Below are 20,376 nucleotides of genomic sequence, written 5' to 3'. Positions count from 1 at the left end.
TTCCTTAAGCAGCATGGACTCAGTGCTCACAGATCTTAAACATTTCAAGCTATTCCAAGTATCTGCAGTCATTACCAACTAAAGCCAGGGTAAAGAGGTTCACCGCTAAGTCTGGCAAGCCAAATTCTTTTCTTTTCTCTTTTCCCGCACGTGTGGCTAAAAATGCCGTTGACTGAACAAAAGCATGGAGACTTAACAGGCCTCAGGCTGTTTACTGGTGCTCTGCTGGTTGGGGCGCAGTTGCGTTAGAACAGTGATTCTCAACTGTGGGTCGCGGACCCGTTCTCAGTGGGTCGCGGGCCTTTGCCTGGGAAAAAAAATGTTAAGAACAAAATCCTGTGCTTTTATTTTGAAAAGGATTTTTTATGCAGCGGAGTGCCGTCTATTCACACTCCTTAACAGTAGGTGGCGATAAAGCGATAAAGCCTTGTAAATAACATTAAACGAAGTGCAAAGAACACCCGATGTTTTCAAAAACTGTGCCAAGCTCTTGGTAGTGAGCATGTACAGGTGTTGTACCATGCCAAGGTACGCTGGCTTTCGAGGGGAAAGGTACTGTCCCGTTTTTATGAACTACGAAGTGAAATTGCAGCCTTTCTTGCCCAGAACAAGTCGCCTCTTGCAGACCTGTTTAGCAACAGTGTGTGGCTCGCACACGTTGCTTACCTCGCTGATGTGTTCAAACAGTTAAACACATCAAATGTGTCTATGCAGGGGAGGGGGAACAACAATGACAAAATCAATGCTTTAAAAAAAAAAGATCTCCGTGTGGGCAAGTCATGTTTCTAAAATACGATTCGACATGTTCCCCAATGCCTGTCATGAGGGACAGCAACTGGACACGGCAGGAAAAAATGTAATGGAGAAAACAATCACGACACATCTGAATAAACTGCTGAAGCGGTTTAATGACTACTTTCCCGAGACACAGAGGGATGACGACTGGATACGTGTCCCCTTTGGAATCAACGTAGAAAGCGTCACGTTGCCAAGCAACGAAGAGAGTCAGCTGGTGGAGCTGTCATGTGACCGCACGCTGAGAAAGAAATTCACGGAGGTAAGCCAGTTCTGGTGCAGCAATGTGATGAGCGAGTATCCTTCCCTTGCCACTCGAGCAGTAAATATCCTCCTACCGCGAGTGTGGCTTCCCAGCTCTGGTTCAGCTGAAGACTAAACACAGAAATAGACTGGACATTGAGCATGACCTCAGAGTTGCCTTGTCTACTATAACTCCAGACTTTGAGACTCTTGTCAGGAGCAAAACACATCCCCAGTTCTCCCATTAATTCCTCCAAACTCACCTAAGGTTGAAGTGAGTGCTGCTTAATTTTCTTAATTTTCAGTATTTACCTACTGATAAGTATATGTATTCAGAAGAAAAGTTAATTTTGTATACTTGAATCTTTTTGAATTGCACTTTTTGTTTAATTTATTTTGAGTTTGTAGATAAAAGCTGCTACTCACTGAATCCTTTTCCATAGTGCAGTGTTTGGTTGTAAGATTCAGTGAGTGACTATTCTCAGTCTTTTTTAAACTACTTCTCAGTAGTTGGACCATTTAATTTCATGTTTGCATGAAAGCACTTTTGAGTCTGTTAAGTCTGTTATGTTGTATTACCTTGTGTTCTTAAGATGCACTTTTTGTTCTTTAATTAAAATGCAGCTAATTGTAAATATTTCCCTCTTTAGCATTGCATTTTGCATTGCACTGTGTTGGAATACTGTCTCAGGTTCAAACTGCACCATCTTTTCATTAAATAAATTTGAGAAGTTGAAAATTTTCCTCAATTTGGGTCGCGGCCTGTCATTAAGGGGTGATGGTGGGTCCCAAAGCCAGACCAGTTGAGAACCACTGCATTAGAATGAGGAAATCCTTCATCACACACATGCTGAGGGTGGAGCCTCCAGAAAAGAAGAAGCGGTTGGATCCTGTGTTTAAATATTAATTCCGTGCAAGGATAATATACAACACATCCAGAAAACTCAAGAGGAGGTTACAGAAAGAATGGAAATGCATACGTTAATTAGATCACAAAACACTAGCACATTTATCGTACCATTGTTGTTGTTGAGCTGCTGGTTATGGCGTTTCACACTTTCGGAGAACATCACATGTTCTCAAAAAATGTGCAATGAACATTAACTAGAAACACTGGCTTGATAAATGTACAGCAGTAAAACTGTGAAACATTAACCCTAAAATGCAACATCACCTCTGTAGTTACTTTGCACCTATAGACCCAACTAACCCATCCATCTCATCCTTGACAAAAGATTAACCACAACAACGCTTACTCTGATCCATTTTCATGTATCAAATGGTAACATCATGTTTACCTTCGCTTCCAGCGTTTTTCTTTTTTCTGCTCACTGTTTGAAAGCTTTCTATAGCAGGTCCTTTTTCAAATAATTTACTGTCAATGGCTCACATCTTTCAAAAGGTTTACAATCATCTTTATGATTCTAAAAAAGCATCCACTTGGTCTGCAGTTAACAATCGTTATCCGTTGCCATTTGCCAAAACATCCAAGATTATCTGACCTTACAGCTGGCACAACTTTGTAAGAATGTAAGAATCATCTGTCTGCACAGAAAGCAACTCTATGCTTTTAGAGTTGTGCAAAAATATTGCTACCTACAACTTACATACAAATAACTATCTCCAGTAGACAAACACATCAAACCTCTGTTCCAATAATATTAGCTTTAAAAACACAGACTTTTAAATATGAGGATTTCATTTTAAATAAGCTTCAGCTTCCCTCTGCTGGTGATTGTCTCTAGTTTCTCATCCATATTCGGCGTGTACGTTTAGTGGGATGGGCCACAGAGTAGTAAACAACAGCGCCATCTTGTTGGCATTTGGATACCTTCACATGAAAGTATCAGCAAGTCTATGTTTCTGGTGCTTTGCATCGCAGCTCATCATGTCATTAACACGTGTGACATCTGTTATGATGTCATTATGGGGGAGCTGGGGTGATGTGATAACAACTCGTGATGTCATTAACTGTGACGAGCTTGGGTTGTTCCATTCAAAAACTACTATAATTTGGTGATGCAAATAGAATATAAAATAAAGATGTAAATGAACTGAAAGGCACCCTATGGTGCTCACTGTATTGGTGCACATACACACACACACACGCTCTCCGATTATAGTAACGAGAGAAGACATGATGATGACGACGAGAAGACCAGGGCCATGCAAAATCATTTTCTCTGCACAAAGGAAATTGTGCCTTCATTGGTTATTATTACTGTAATGTTGCAAATGTTTGCTGTTATCTGATTTCCTAAGCAAATCACCAGACACGGGGCGAACGCTTAAAACGTCTTATGGATCACTAGATGGCGCTTCACAATTACTTATTCGGGACCTTTAACAATCCAGTTTGGATCCAGCTTCTTTGAAAACAGAAATGTCCACATAAGTGTTTTTCATTCTAAGTTTGCGGTACTTCTTGTAACTTTGCTGTCTGGCTGACTTTTCAGTAAACTTTATATTCAATAACAAGAATTATTAATCGGGCCCCAGGACATCTGTGATAGATTGAAACAGGCCATCTAAGGTCTAGAGGGGTGAGATCAAGATGATTTATTATAAAGTGATTGATTGTTGCGGATTAAATGGTCCCGGCAGTGTATCCGGTATCTCATTGGCTCCGCCGCATTTGGCTCCGCCCTCCGAGAGGATGACAACCTGTGTCAAGCTAGCACAAATACAGAAATGCAGCGTTCACGTCAAATAACTTGGAGCCCTTTGAACCTGCTTTTTTGGTCTTGTTTGATTATTACAAACTATTAAACTCAAAACACGAGTGTTGGCATATACAAATTACAAAATAATTACAGTAAGTGATTAAAAGATGAGTGATAATAGAGATAAAAGTAGTGGATGTGATGGGTATAAAGGTTAATAAGTGGGTGTTTATTATTTGTAATTTATGTTAAATATTTCAGTAGAGCACACATGAATGTGAGTCATTTTCAGTAAACAGACCTATATTTTGAAGGCAGTAACCGGAAACGTATCTACCGTAACGTTATTTGACTGGGTGGAGAGACACCACTGGGTGGAGAGAAACAAAACCCCGGCATTTTTCACCGTGCCGCTGACGCCAGCTGAAATTTACAGGGGAAACCAACGACACGAAGCCCGCAGTTCTCCTTTCTGCTTGTCGTCTGCTAATATTTGTCCACTCCTCGGAGCAAAATGGACACTCGGGAGCGACCATTAGCTGCGGATTACACTGCCAATGGCGGCTTCAAAACACCGGAGAAGAAAGTGTCGGTGGCCGGTGGGCAGCTAGACTACATGCGATGGGGAGTGGAAGAAACGTGTCAGTACCTGCGAGTAGAAGGACTCGGAACATGGGAGGATAAGTTTAGAGGTTAGATTTTAAATTATTGCTTGATATATGTTTTCATAGTATGCCTCATTTGACTTAACTATGTCTAAATCTCATATTTGGACTTATTCTTGTATGTTGACATGCTAACCTGGCTAACAACACAACTGGTCGCGTGTATGTCAATGTAATATGCAAACTGTTAATAGTTGTAAAAAACAAACAAAAAAACTCTGTCTAATATAGAGGCCAAAATCACCGGCGTCGGGCTTCGTTACCTGGGGCATGCTGAGCTGGAGAAGATGGGCATAGAGTGAGTGTGTCCCCGCCTTATCCGGGATGATGTTGGGGTGTCAAAGTGTAACACAGTGACATCAATAAGAAGAAGAAAGCAGCTCCTGAACTTTGTGTCTCTTTTTCACCATTGCCCACTTTTCTCTTCAGGTGTCTCGGTGTTCGCCTGCAAATCTTTCACAGTCTCAGGAAGCTGTGGCAGGTTGGAATGCAGTCAAACAAGGTAAAACATGGAGCCCACATGCTTTGATTTTGATTATATTATATTGATATCCTCATGTTAAATTGTGAAAGTGGTGTGAAGGCTATCAGTCTATCTATTGTGATTTGAGAGTTTCCATGGAAGAAAGAAGAGCTTGTACCATAAACAGTGTTTCTTGGTGCAAACAAAAGATTTCAGGGTCAGTGACTGAAACTTCACATCCACACAAGATTGGAAAGTGAACAGGTCACCACAAACTGTTTTCGTTTCTTCCCACTGGTAGTGACTTATACATAGAGTGTGTTGAGGTGACTGTGTCTGTTTTGTCTCCATTGTGCTGCCAGGTGTTCAATGATCCCATCCATGGTCATGTGGAGTTGCACCCACTTCTCATCCGAATCATGGACACGCCGCAGTTCCAAAGACTTCGCCACATCAAGCAGCTTGGAGGAACTTATTTTGTCTTTCCTGGAGCCTCACACAACCGCTTTGAGCACAGCATTGGGTAATTATTCACACACACACACTCTGTATGAATAGTGGTTAATCATAGACTAATTTACTGGAAATCAAACCTGTTTATAAATGATTACTCACAAATACAAACAACCTATCATCACATATCACTGATTCAAACAGCATTTCATCCACAGATTGTCTGATCTGACAGCAGGTTGTCCTCAGTGCAAACTGTCAAAGGATCTGTCTTCAACAAAATACTGACTTCTGGTCACATATTTGCTTACATTTACGTTTGTTTCTGATTGTTGTGTACAAAGTTGCTCAACAAGTGCGAGTTATGGCATGTTTGTTGTGCTTTGTGCTGGTGCAGGGTGGGGCACCTTGCAGGTGAGCTTGTGAAGGCTCTGAATAAGAGGCAGCCAGAACTCCTCATCTCTTCCAGGGACATCCTCTGTGTACAGATCGCTGGTCTGTGCCATGACCTTGGTGAGTGAAACAAGTGAGAATGGAAAATTTGTCATTGTTTTATAAATGTATTTTTAAGTGATATGAAACACAATTCTCTGTATCCCTCCATATCAGGACATGGGCCCTTTTCCCATATGTTTGATGGGATGTTCATCCCCAAAGCACGTCCAGGAATTAAATGGAAGGTAAGAACGTCTGCCATATTACCAGCACAAACAGAAACAAAAAGTAGTATCTGTGATGGCACATGTGACAGTGTGACTCATAACGCTGCAAAACCAAGGGGATGACAAAGACAGAAACAGAAACTACAACAAGACAATATAAAACACAGTGTTGGTTCATTTGGCAAGATTGGATATGCACCAGGATGTACCAGCACAGAGTCCCAATTCCTTTGAGGCGCTGATTCAAAAGCCAGATTTGAAAACTTTCCGGCATCAAGGATGTATGAGTTGTGCCAAAAAATAAAGTTTGGCTCTGACAGATGCCACTGTGTTTAACCACTTTGCACCCCCACTTCCCCTCAGCAGATGTGGTGAGGCCTTGTTGCCACACAGTACTGTTACTTACTTAACTCCAGAAACTCTAAACTCAGAAATGTGAGCCCAACCAGTACTGGATTCTTAAGGACAATGTCAGTGTTCCAGAACACTTTGTTACAGTCAAAGATGAGTTGTTAAATATTATAACAAAAAAGATAAAGAATAAACTGAGAGCAAGTAGCCTGTGAACATGTTTTCTTTCTGTCTGCATGTACACTAATACAAGTATATCATATCAGCCGCTCTCTAGTATAAACTAAGTCTGATCCACAATGCAGGTAACCTAATGTGACTGTTAAACATGACCGCTAAGGACTACGATGGCAATTTCAGTGTTCTCGTTGATAAGACTGAGATAAGAGCAAGTAGGCAACATGTCACTCTAAAACTTATGACGGCAGACCTGAGATAAGAGAGACGGTCACATTTGCACTCTGTCATTTTTAAACATAGATAAGCTCCTTCTGTTTGACGTGTTAGTCATTTTGGTTTCATTTTGTGTAAAGGGCCATGTCCCCATACTAACGTCTCTGGTTGTTACAGCATGAGCAGGCCTCTATCCACATGTTTAACTACTTGGTGGAGGATAACGACCTGAAGCCGGTGATGGAGCAGCATGGCTTGGTGCTCCCGGAGGATCTGGTCTTCATCAAGGAGCAGATAGCTGGACCCATGGACACCTCCTCATCTAGGAGGAAGAAGGTACCGGTCAGTCATACCAACATGACATCAGTTAGTCAGCAGCTACAAGAGCTACAGCCAATCATTTTGTGCCCTCATCTCCACAGTGGCCATATAAAGGCCGTCCAGAGGACAAATCCTTCCTCTATGAAATAGTGGCCAACAAAAGAAATGGCATTGATGTGGATAAGTGGGACTACTTTGCCAGGTAAGGCTTAATGATCCCCTACTTTGGCCCCAACACAATTACAATATTCATAAACAAGATTCAGCATTTTCTGTACCATTCTGTTTTGTGCTTCTCCTTTCTTAGAGACTGCCACCACTTGGGGATCCAGAATAACTTTGACTACCGACGCTTCCTCATGTTTGCCAGAGTGATTGATGTGGACGGTCAGAAGCACATCTGCACCAGAGACAAGGTGCTGAAGATTCATTTCTGCTGTAGGATTCAGTCAATTAATTCAGATGTGAATAAAGTAACTAAAGGGGATTGTCTCAACAGGAGGTGGGCAATCTGTACGACATGTTCTACACAAGGAACTGCCTCCACAGAAGAGCCTACCAGCACAAAGTGGGCAACATCATAGAGACCATGTGAGTCCCTCTCCATGCTGCATATGTGTGCCTGATGCATCATTCACTGTGTAGTATGATGAACACTGACCGTGTGGTGGGTTTGCTCATCCAGGATCACAGAGGCTTTTTTAAAAGCAGATCAATTCATCCAGATTGAGGGCTCCCGGGGGAAAATGTTCTCTCTCTCCAAAGCCATTGATGACATGGAGGCCTACATCAAGCTGACAGGTCTACTTTGAGACATTTGTCTGTTTTCTGTTTTGCCTGTAGTGGAGGATATGTGTTTGTGTGCCTCTGCTGTGATTATTTATACTGTAAATCGTGAAAATCACAGAATGTGAGCTTTGTGAGCTGGATGGTGATCAGCCTCTCTACATCCTGCAGATCATGTGTTTGAACAAATTCTTCACTCGTCTTCCCCGGAACTGGCTGAGGCCAAGCAAATTCTGCAAAACATCGTCTGTCGACGCCTCTACAAGTGTCTGGGCCAGACTCAGGCAGACGAACCCATGACTGTCACCCAGGTGTGCGTTTGTCTTTGTCTTGATTTTGTTTACTGTCAAGAAAGTTTTTATTTTATTTTTTTAGTACACCTCCATACCCCATCCTTCTCTTATGCTCTTCCCTCCCAAAGGAGACGAGTAAGAAGTGGGAAGCTGATTTGGCTAAATCCGTCCCTCAGTGGGGCGTCCAGGAGGTCCAGCTGCAACCGGAGGACTTTGTAGTTAGTGTAAGGTTTGAGTTGAATTACTTTGATTCTTATGAAGTCCATTTTCTGATCATTGCAATGATTCCATTTTTAGTTTTAGTTGTTGAGGCTTTTTTACATTACATTACGATCATTTGGCAGACGCTTTTATCCAAAGCGACTTACATTACAGTTACCACCCTTCGCAGGGGGGAGCAATTGAGGGTTCGGTGCCTTGCTCAGGGGCACCTTGGCAGGGGCTCGAACCGGCAACCCTCCGGTTCCAAAGCGGAAGCTCTACCCACTGGGCCAGTGCCTCCCTGCTTTTCCCTTCTACCTGCTCCTGTACCTACATTTTAATATTAACAGGTATCTTTCTCTCCTCCTCCTTTTTTAGGTCATCGTGTTGGACTATGGGATGAAGGAAAAGAACCCAATAAACAAAGTGCGTTTCTACTGCAAGAATGATCTCACCACAGCCTATGTGATCAGCAAGAACCAGGTATGTATATATATATATATATTTATGTATCTCTCACACACACACACACACACACACACACACACACACACACACACACACACACACACACACACACACACACACACACACACACACACACACACACACAGAGAGACAGAGACTCTGTCGCAGATGCCTTTCTGTCTCTGCTCATGTCATTAGCTCATGTCATGGCTTTGTTTCAGGTTTCTAAACTTCTCCCAGAGTGCTTCACTGAGCAGCTGATCAGAGTCTGCTACAAGAAGAGAGACCCCAAGAGCCTGGAGGCAGCCAAGAAGCATTTTGTGCAGTGGTGCATCAACATGAACTTCTCAAAACCTCAGGTCATTTATATTTACATGTGTGTATAGTAAGTTACAGGCCCTCAATGGTTATTTGGGAAAGTAAGAGTTGGTGGTTTAAGTCCAGAATCGGCCCATGAGCAGGGAACTAGCAATTCCAAAGTTACAATTGCTCCTTTTTGTTTGCATCTCAGAATTCCTTACAGCTCTGCTATGATCAGAGTTTGGAGTGGGAGCAGCATGATGTACCCTGCTTCGGTAGTGGTCAACAGTGGACAACTTAAAACACAAATCTGCTGGTCTAATTAATTTCTTTTCTCACACAGGATGGAGACATAATCGCTCCTGAGCTCACGCCACTCAAGCCCAGCTGGTCCTGCAAGCGCCAGGGTGAGGATAGTGAAGGTGAAGGCTCCAAAACAATTAACAGGGCGATGTTGAATGGACGAAAGAAAGCCAAAGTGCAGCTTTTCAAAGAAGCGGGACAGAGCAAGGGCCCACTGTGAGTCATTGGTGTTCAGGTGGCGTTTTGAGTGAAAACATCTATTTTTCTACCAGATAAATATTTTCCTGAGAAAGTCATTTCTAAAGTTAAAGTAAAGGCGGGTTTTACCTAAAAAATAAATTACATGACAGTTTAAATACAAGGGGTGCATAACTATACTTTACTACTTCAGGGCCTTTGTTATATTGTGTGTTTTTAAATACACAAAATAGATCTTATCTCATGTTTTAGTTTGAAATCGCAGTTATTTTACTGAGTTCCTCCTCTGTCTTTCTCATTTTAAGTCCTTGCTTGTACCATGTTGGAACCAAGGTGTTTCATATCTCATAATACAATTTACATATAATATAATATTATAATATTCATCCAACAATCATGTTCAACAAAGAGTTCTTATCAGGTTTTCATAATGTTCTAAGGAGATGTGTGCATATACTTTGTGTAGTTTCATGATTCTGGAGAGTGAAAGTAAAGAATTATTGTAGTCAAGCATTTAAAATGAGTATTAAACGGGGGTTTTGGTTTGGTTTTTACACAAGTTTATATTGAATGTTTATAATCTTATTTGGCCCGTGTACGTGTTTGAGGTTTTTCAGGTAGTTTGGTGTGTGTGTGCTGCTTTATTTATTGTACAACCTATCCTCATCACTGGCTGTGGTTTACACATGTTTTTGTTACATCATTGATAATGTTCTACTACCAAAATGTACCAATTTGGTTAAATTGGGGTTGACTGTTCCACTATTTTCCCTGTGTACAAAAGAAATATATTTTTGATGGAACATTATACAAAATTACCAAAGTGGAGATGAGAGGCTGAGGGAAACATTTGATCTTTGCTTTGGAAATAAAGTTCTCTCTCCTGTCTCATTGTCTTAGTTAAATGTGTTTAGGTTGATCCATCTAATGACTCATGCTGTTGCTGTCTTATACGCCACTTGCTTAGGGCGCCACCTGCAGTCTAGACACAGCACAGGTCACAAAATATAAAGACTATTGCTCATCAAGACCAGCATTAAAGGTATGTCCTTAATTTGTGATACCTTGTATTGGTGAACATACACACACGCTCTCTCATTACACTAACAAGATGTATCATATCTCATAATATAATGTATAGATGATGATGATGATGATGACTAGGGCCATGCAAAACCATTTTTTGTCAATAATTTTGTAAATAATGACAAAATGTCTTCTGATTAACTTCAACCAAAATTTCAAAACATGGGGGGAACACTTTACACATCTTTAAATTCACATTTCATTTTCTGCCTTTAAACAAAATACAACCAATACCTTCAATTCAACAGTAGATGGCGCTACCACATTTACCTTGCAGGTGAGCTTGTGAAGGCTCTGAATGAGAGGCAGTCAGAACTCCTCATCTCTTCCAGGGACATCCTCTGTGTGCAGATCGCTGGTCTGTGCCATGACCTTGGTGAGAGAAACACTGGCGAAGAGTGAGAATGGAGAGGAAATGTTTGTCTTTTTTTAAATTGATTTGTAAGTGTTGTGATACAACATTCTCTGTATTCCTCCATATCAGGACATGTGCCCTTTTCCCATTTTCCCATTTGATAAGATGTTCACCCCCAAAGCACGTCCAGATAGGAAGTGGAAGGTAAGAACTTCTGCCATATTACCAGCACTAACAGAAACTTCATGAACACAAACAAAACACAAATTGAGTATCTGTAATAATGACAAAAGTGACAAAAGTGTCACTCATGATGCTGCAAAACAGAACAGGAACCACCACAACAAAGTCAGCTTGGAAACAGCTGATCCACACATTAAACACAAGTAGCTGGAGTGTTTTGGCATTTGACAAGACAATATATTTGGCACTCCCCAGCACAGTGCCCAATGCCTTTGAGGCACTGATTGAAAAGATAGATTTAAACACTGAATGGCATCGAGGAGATATTGAAAGAAAAGTCTGTATGAGTGGTGCCAAAAATAAAGTTTGGCACTGACAGATTGGAATCTGTTAAACCACCACTTCCCCACACCGGATGTGGTGAGGACTTGCTACCTTACAATATTGTTTCTAATTACATTCTAAAAAGAAATGGGTAGAGGTGCGGCTTCTGCACAAGGAGGTTCCTTCATTTTATTCAGAGTATTAAGGTTTTATTGTGTACTACCCAAATAATGTATAGCTGCAAGACAAAATCAGTCGAATATAGAGAGAATAGAGACTGTGAACATGTTTTCTTTTTGTCCGTCTACATGTTCACTAATACAAATCTAACTGTAGTGGCAATCGAACAACAAAGAAAGGCCACTTCAAGGAAGGAATTTGAAGGCATTTCCTACGCGTCATGATGCAAGAATGAGGTCCGCCATTTGATATGCGTTTGACAGTTTAATTTGATTTAGATTGAAGAAAGTTTTACCCAAAAGCACCGGGCGCACTGAATATAAAGTCGAGCTCGTAATGTAAAACAAACAAAACCACTAACATACAACAGGACCAAGCCAAAACCACATCCGCACCAGCACAGTTGTAAACTGTTAGCTTCCTAGTTCCTAATTGCCCAGCCGTCACCGTTCACCTGTGACTCTCCCTTATAGACTACGTGAAAAATTACCTCCAGTGCCCTCAGGTGCGCAAGTGGAGCAGCAACAAAAATGAATACTTACACAGCTTACCACACGCACACACGCAGCAGGTAGCACACATCAAATTGACTACAACACTAACTGTGATAAACAGCATTGGCCTTGCCAGCATATCAGACGCTCTCTAGTATAAACTAAGTCTTATCCGCAATGCAGTTTGCTTAGGGCGCCACCTGCAGTCTATACACAACACAGGTCAAACAAATATAAAGACTTTGACCAGCATTGAAAAGTATGCTCTCGAGTTGAGATAGTGGGACTTTAAACATATACTAGTGAATGTTACATGGAATATTTCCGAAATTCTATCAGAGGGTTGAGTTTATTTGATTTTACCTTTCATATTTTCATTTCTCTGACTGTGATTAGCATATTTTATTTCTATTCATATAATGTGTCTATTAATTAGTAATGCTTTTCTCCCTGAAAAGGGATTCTATCAGGGGTTTTTTCTCGTGGTGGATGGGAAATGACGTTTGAAAGAATAAAGAATAACGCTTTCTCTATTCGGCCTCATGATGTTACGCCTGTTGAACACTAGAGGGAGCCACACACCGCTGTTTCTTCAGCAAGTTGTCCAATCGCCACTGATCCCCTTTATTTAACAACCGATTTCTTTAGATTCAGCACTTAATTCATGGGTTTATTTCTTTTAATTACTCATGTTAATTATTTCCCTTAACACAACATTAATTGTGTATTTATTGTTGACTGAAATTTGACAGGGCCTCCTTGCATGTAAAACTATGCAGACAGGGGCGGCAGTAGCTCAATCCATAGGGACTCAGCTTGGGAACCGGAGGGTCGCCGATTCAAGTCCCGTATGGACCATGTAAGTGGACTGGTAGCTGGTGAGTTGCCAGTTTGCCTCCAGGGCACTGCCGAGGTGCCCCTGAGCAAGGCACCCAACTGCTCTATGGGTGCCGTAAATGTGTTTGTGTGTATGTGATATGAGGGGGTGCAAGATAAATTTCAATTGTAATTGTATGTTGGGAGTCGCTTTGGATAAAAGCGTCTGTTAAATGACTGTAAAAATTATATATATATAGATTTATACTATGAAAGTTCAAGTATCACAGTGGACAGTTCTATCATAGCAGGATTACAACGTAGAAAAATATTTAGAATGTGGTAGTAAAATGATATAACTATAACAATTAAAAGAATAAGTAGATTTGACAAATTGACAAATTGAATATGGTGTATGTTTCAAGAAATTATTTATTAATTTTATTATTTTTATTTACTTGATTTTGGAATTTAAAAAAATTGATCGAATCTTAAAATAAAACTGAAGTAGTCACATCTTTACTGCTGTGACAAATTAAATCCTACAAGTCTGACAAGAATCCTACATTTCTAACAAGTAATCATTTCTAACATTGTATCAAAATGAGCCCTAAAAAGAAGCTCAAATTAAGTCAGATGTGTTGTTTCAAAACACCTGGTTAAATGACTGTTCCTAAAGCTTTATTGTGACGATTTTGGAACAAATTATGAAGTGGCGACATCTGGTGTTTTGAACTGATCTATTGAGTGTTATTCTCTACTTAACTACGAGAGGGCATTTAAAGCTCAACAATGACCGAAAAGGTTACCGACGTGGTGAGGAATTGGGCGGATAAAGAGGTGAGCAGAGGTAAGCAGAGTCGTTCTTATTTATAGAATAACTCGCAGAATTAGAGAGGCAGTGTCACATAGAGTTTGTGCAGGGTTGGCGTTAAATGTAAAGGGAGGCAGGCACAGGCATGAATGGTTTGTTAGCTCTATAGATGTAGAACAGTAACAAAATTAATTTATTTGAGTACACTTCTTCACAATAACTACTATTACCTTTGATGTATTTGTGAAGTTTACTCCCAATACTTCTGCAAATGTACTTGTTCCATTTCTTCTGTGTTGAACTGCTATATTGCAAATTCTTTCAAAACTGGGTCATATGGGCTCACGTGTATCCTGCAGTACAGTACTTCACCTCTCTCTTCAGTGAGTTTGTGTAACAAGTTATGGTCCTTAAAACTGGAGTTTTAGGTCAAGACGTTGACACAATGAGCATGTGGGTTAAGGAGAAATGGTTAACCCACACGCTGAGATGGTTATGAGTGGTGCATGAGAGGGTTTGACCCTCTGAGTGGTCTCATTTCATTGCAGACACTGTGTCCCCCTGTGCAGACAGCCTCGGCTAAAATGCTCCTTGCTAAAAGGGGATGACAGTGTCTATGTCAGCCTTATTTTGTCTAGGTTAAGACTTTGCATTGCATTGACCACAGGGTTTCTGCCGAATCCTTATTCCTAGATTTTGATTGTTGTGAAATTGTCAATAAAAACATAAATCTGTGATTATACCTGCAGAATGTGACCCTGGTCCTTTCCTAGACAAAAGAAAGTGGACAATGTGGTCATGATTAAGTGTTTAGAAAAAAAAAGTGCTTTCTTACTCAGTGAAGAAAATTGGTCGATGCCATTATAATTCTTTAAAAAATAAAGAAATCCCTTCCTAGAAGAGGGAAAAGGAGTGGAGATGGAAAGGATTGAACCCAGGGCCTCATACATGCAAAGCATGCGCTCTACCACTGAGCTACATCCCCTACATTGTAAATCAAATTTTTATGATACAAATGAAAGAGTTTTGGTTTGGATTCAAGCTTGTTTACATGAATAATTTTGTAAATAGAGCAGAAAAGCAAATGTTTGAAATGACAAATCACACAAAATGGCCTTCTTGAATTAATATAACTCAAATGCTTCTCTTATGTGAATGTACAGGACATTATACTTTTTTATAATGAATAATTGACTGAAATCGCCTCTGAGCCTATGGTGTTTGAATTTTTTGTTTTTTTTGCAATTTGTTTTTATTGAAGCAGATATTGTACATGACATTGTGCATACAGGTGTAAGGGTATTTTGGAGATCTTTTTTTATATAGAAAGAGGGGAAAGAGGAGAGAGAGAGAAAGAGAGAAGGGAGGAAGGTTGTGATATTCCTACTACTGTTGTTGAACTTTATACATAGACCCTGAGGTAGAGTACAAGTGGGCTGGAGTTGTAATGATGTCATAGGGTACATACAGAACATACAGGATGATGTCAAACAGCAATGTAGGCTAGTACAAATCGCATCATAGATTGTGATAGAGAGACAGAGAGATAGGGGAGAAACAAACAGTCATACAACCCCGCATTCACACACCCCCGTCCTGGACTGCCTGAAATGCAAAATAAAATGATAAAATAAAATAAAAAGGAACTGATCTGTGTTCTGGTATTCAGTCACTGGTCTGGCATAGCCTGTAGGTCTGTGAAATAGGAGAGGAAAGGTTGCCATCTCTGATAGAATTTCTCAGTGTGGTTCCTCATAGTGCATTTGATTTTTCTCGAGAAAATAGAGAAAGTACATTGTATCCTTAAGCCATTGCGAAATACAGGAAGGGGTGAGGGATTTCCAATGTAGGAGAAGGCGTCGCCTGGCAAGCAAAGAGGTGAACATGAGGATCTCCTTTTGTGGGGTGTTTTGTGTGGCTTAAGTTACAGTGAGGCATCGAACATCTATTACATTTGTCATCCACGTCTGTGTACATTTCGGCCAATCTGGCTTTAGAGAAGTGGACCCTGTGCACGACCTTGAACTGGATGAGAGCGAGACGGGCACAGGATGAGGCAGAGTGCAGATTGCGTATGATATCGTCCCACCAGTCTATGTCCAGATGGAGTTCGAGTTCAGTCTCCCAAGCAGCCCGTGTTTTCCAGTTAGATAGGTCCCCGAGGTCCAGAATACGGCTGTAAATCTCAGATATGGTCCCACTTGGGGGGGCCCTGAACGATAGCAGGTCTTCCCACATGAGTTGAGGGGGAGGGGAGGGGAAGTTTTGGAATTGGCTGCAGGCAAAGTGTCTGATTTGCAGGTACTTAAATAATTGGTTAGCAGGTAGTCTGTGTTGAGTTGACAGCTTGGAGAAGCTGTTAAAACTGCCCTCAGAGTACAGGTCAAGGAAACATTGTATGCCTTGGTGGTGCCATGCTGAGAAGGAAGAGTCCAAGAATGAAGGCGGGAACAGGTGGTTGTTGCGTACTGGACCCAGGGGGGAGGCGTTTACGAATTTAAAGTGTTTCCTGAATTGGTACCAAATCATTAGAGTATTACGAACAACGGGGTTCTTAGTGAATTGGGAGATCTTGGTTGGGAGGGACGAGTAGATCAGGGCGATGGCGGAGGAGGGGAAGGAGCATGATTGGGCTTCAAGCCTGCACCAAGGCAGTTCAGGGGAATTCACCCAGTAGCGGAGTTTGTCAATGTGGAATGCCCAGTAATAGGATTGGAGATTTGGTAGGGCGAGACCCCCACTGAACTTACATCTATGTAGTAGTGGTTTGCGGATCCTTGGAGGCTTCGCACCCCAGATGAAGGCGCTGATCATTTTGTCTAACGAGTCAAAGTAGAGTTTCGGAAGGAATAGAGGAAGAGATTGAAACAGGTAAAGGAATCTCGGCAGAACGGTCATTTTGATCACGTTTATGTTCCCGATTAAGGAGAGCGGCTAACTGTTCCATCTAAGGAAGTCAGTTTTCAGGGTTGAAGTGAACGTGGTAAAGTTGGCGGGCAGGAGGTCAGAGAATGAACAGGTCACATTGATGCCGACATACTTATACCCCAAGCTACTGAGGTTAAAGGGGAGGTCTGTTTGGCGGAGTTGCAAACTTAAAGTGTTAATGGGGTAACACTCGCTCTTAGCAATGTTGATTTTGTAGCCGGAGAAACTGCTGAATGTGTCAAGGATGGACAGGACAGCTGGAAGACTAGATATGGGGTCAGTTAGGTAGAGCAACAGGTCATCCGCATATAGCGATAGTCTGTGTTTGATGCCATTACGGATAACGCCTTTAAAGAGAGTGGAAGATTGTAATGAGATGGCCAATGGTTCGATGGCCAGGGCAAAGAGGAGTGGAGATAGGGGGCAGCCCTGGCAGGTCCCCCGTTGTAGTGTGAAGTAGTCTGAACGAATATTGTTTGTGTGGACACTGGCCTGTGGTGATGAGTATAATAATCTGATCCAGCTGCTGAATTTGTGTCCGAAGCCAAATTGCTTCAGTACTGCAAATAGGTATTCCCATTCTACCCTGTCGAAGGCTTTTTCAGCGTCCAGGGAGATTACAATCTCTGGTGAGGATACAGAGTGAGAGGAGTGGATAATATTGAGAAGGGTGCGAGTGTTAAAAAATAATTGTCGCCCTTTAATAAAGCCATTTTGTTCTTTCGAAATAATAGCGGGCACAACTCTTTCCAGGCGAAGAGCGATCGTTTTGGCCAAGATCTTAACATCCGCGTTGAAAAGGGATAGGGGTCTGTAGGAGCCACAGGCGGTGGGGTCTTTGTCTTTTTGAGGAGGAGTGCTATTGAGGCTTGACGCAGCGTGGGCGGAAGTGTACCTTTCTCTAGTGATTCATTAAACATGGCCAGGAGTAGGGGTGCGAGTTTAGTGCTGAATTTCTTGAAAAACTATGGGAAATCCGTCGGGGCCAGGTGCTTTGTTGGATTGCATGGCTCTGATTGCGGAGAGTAGTTCTTCAACGGAAATTGACAAATCCAGAGCTGTCACAGTGTCGAAGTTGATGATTGGGAAATTGAGGTTGGCAAGTAACTGAGTCATCTCTGTATTGTCTGAGGGAAATTCAGACTTGTTAAGGGAGAGGTAGAATGATTTAAATGTGGCGTTTATTTCCACTGGGTCAGTAGTGGGGGTGTTTGATTCGGTGCAGATCTTGGGTATCAGACGGGAGGTGGATTTCCTTTTTAACTGGTGTGCTAATAGACGACTGGACTTGTCGCCATGTTCATAGTGAGTAGCGCGCGATTGTAGTAGTAGGCGCTCGGTATCCTTGGTGGATACAACATCAAATTCGGTCTGAAGGTTAAGGCATTTCTTGAGTTCTGGGGGAGGATGCGCACTGCTGGTCAAGGGAGGAGATGGCAGCGGAGAGATTTTTAACCTTGGTGTTGTATTTTTTCCTGGAGTGAGAGGAGTAGGAAATAATAATAATATGGTGTTTGAATTAGCAGAAAGCTTGTATTTGCATGCCTTTGAGAGAGAGATGGCATGTATCAGTTTCTGAACATAAACACTGTCAAGTATTTATGAAATCTAAAGCATTTATAGGAAGTTAAAAACATGTCAATAAGAATTTGATCACAAAGAAAGATAGGATTGTGTACCGTGAGAAAAGAGGAAGTGCTAAAAAGGCCAAAAGCTAGAATATTGTGTACCGTGAGAAAAGAGGAAGATCAGGTGGCTATTGAAAAAGCCCTTGATTACCCCGTAATAAGTCTGATGGAGATTCACTCAAACAGCAACTAATGGAAAAATACCTTAAAGAATCTGTACTGGTAATATAGTGCAATTTGACAAGCATAAAGGGGTTAAAATGTGTTAAGAATATCAAGAAGATAACTAGGATTATGTACAATGATTATGAAACTAGACATGTTGATGATTGCTTGTACTCAAATAATGTAATAACACCTGCATCCTGTGTGTATAACCGAGAAATAAAGCTAGAATCTGGGTTCAGTCTTCGCAAGCCATCAGGACTAAAAGGATTATCTCTTGGATTACTAGAGGGAGTTCGTGAGTGGACCTAACCACCCAGGCTGGACTAGGAGATTTTTGCCCCAGCAAAGGATACCATGTATGGAATAGAAGCTGAACCATCTTCCAACCAAATTGCTGGGGACTTAGCTGATTTTCTCTGATGTCTAGGAAGCTCACACCACCCACCTTGGACGGGGTCGAGGGGACACACTGGGCTCCACCTCTGGGTGGAAAAGGACGGTTAATCAGGCCTGGTTAACCCCTCTCTCTCTCTCCCTATTATTTAGTTATTATATATTAGCTCTTAGCTCATAATTTATACTGGAATGAGATTAGAACAAGATTGGTTGAATTTATTTATTTTAATGTGAAACTTGCAATGTGGTGATCTGTAACAATAACCTGTATATGAGTTTAGTGCGTTTAGTTCAGAGTTGAGTTAGTGACAGTAGGGAACAATTAGATTAAACAGAGGTTAGAACAAGGAAGTGTCGGATCAGACTAGGGAAGTTAACAAGGGTGTGTCAACCATCAAGTTACATTAGGAGCAAAACAGGGAAGTTAACAAAAAGTAAGATAAATAAGCAATACAGTGGATACAGATTAGGGAACTTGATAAGTCGTTATTGAGGGTTAAAGTTACAACATTAAATCAGATCGGACCAGATAGATAATAATGGACTGTCTTGTAGTAAGTTTTATATTAGTCTGTGTGTTTTCAGTGCTATTGATCACCATAGGAATATGCATGTGGTGTAGCTTGATAAACTGCTGTGAGCTTTGCCCCTGCTGATAAAAACCTGATAAAATCAAATTACCAAATTGTTTGAATTCACACTTCACTTCTGCGACCAGTAAAGCCGCAAGGATAGGCTGGAAGGAAATGAGTAAAAGATAGGTTCTAACCGGTTAACTCTAGAAATATATAGAAAAATGAAACAGACCCTTGGGGCTCCCATAAACATGAGCCGCTAAAACCATATCCTAGCAATTTACCAAGTGCACCGATTCATTTAGAGGAGAGCTGCCGTGAACGAACGCGACCAGCTACGGTCACCGGCCCACACGGGTTATTCGGCGGGGGGTCAGCTGGGGGAAGCAGGGTAGACGTTCGGACGAGGAGGGCAGTTAGCAGCTAGGCGAGTCTCCTCGCCACCAGCTTAATTAATCGCCAGTCAGATCTTAGTGAGATCTACTCCTCTCACTCCAGGAAAGAAAAAAAAAACCAAGGTTAAAAATCTCTCCACTGCCATCTCCTCCCTTGACCAGCAGTGCGCATCCGACCCCTCCCCAGAACTTCTCAAGAAACGCCTTAACCTTCAGACCGAATTTGATCTTATAACCACCAAGGATACCGAGCGCCTACTACTACAACCGCGCGCTACTCACTATGAACATGGCGACAAGTCCAGTCGTCTACTAGCACACCAGTTAAAAAGGAAATCCACCTCCCGTCTGATACCCAAGATCTGCACCGAATCAAACACCCCCACTACTGACCCCGTGGAAATAAATGCCACATTTAAATCATTCTACCTCTCCCTTTACAAATCATGTCAACATATTTCCTTTGAAGAACTATT

General features: G+C 41.5%; 1 protein-coding gene across 2 annotated transcripts; it reads left to right on the top strand.

Annotated features, from left to right (window-relative positions):
• Positions 1-4,071: 4,071 nt before the first annotated feature.
• LOC143013524 (deoxynucleoside triphosphate triphosphohydrolase SAMHD1-like) lies at positions 4,072-10,446 on the top strand. Of its 2 annotated transcripts, none has more exons than XM_076167188.1 (16): positions 4,072-4,393; positions 4,598-4,664; positions 4,796-4,868; positions 5,192-5,352; positions 5,680-5,795; positions 5,892-5,962; positions 6,866-7,030; positions 7,111-7,211; positions 7,317-7,425; positions 7,509-7,600; positions 7,695-7,810; positions 7,967-8,106; positions 8,217-8,312; positions 8,668-8,772; positions 8,979-9,116; positions 9,401-10,446. In XM_076167188.1, exons 1-16 carry the CDS (start codon positions 4,216-4,218, stop codon positions 9,578-9,580), a joined length of 1,908 nt encoding a protein of 635 aa, XP_076023303.1. In that variant the 5' UTR covers positions 4,072-4,215; the 3' UTR covers positions 9,581-10,446. The 2 variants fall into 2 exon arrangements, with proteins under 2 accessions (XP_076023303.1, XP_076023304.1); XM_076167189.1 differs by having other exon boundaries at positions 4,073-4,393; positions 6,866-7,024.
• Positions 10,447-20,376: the final 9,930 nt, after the last annotated feature.

This window comes from Genypterus blacodes, unplaced genomic scaffold (assembly GCF_046128005.1).
Source record: "Genypterus blacodes isolate CSIRO-AG114 ecotype Tasmania unplaced genomic scaffold, CSIRO-AGI_Gbla_v1 ptg000156l_1, whole genome shotgun sequence".
Taxonomy (NCBI): domain Eukaryota; kingdom Metazoa; phylum Chordata; class Actinopteri; order Ophidiiformes; family Ophidiidae; genus Genypterus; species Genypterus blacodes.
The sequence above is the reverse complement of the archived record's forward strand: the minus strand, read 5'-3'. Positions and strand labels throughout refer to the sequence as shown.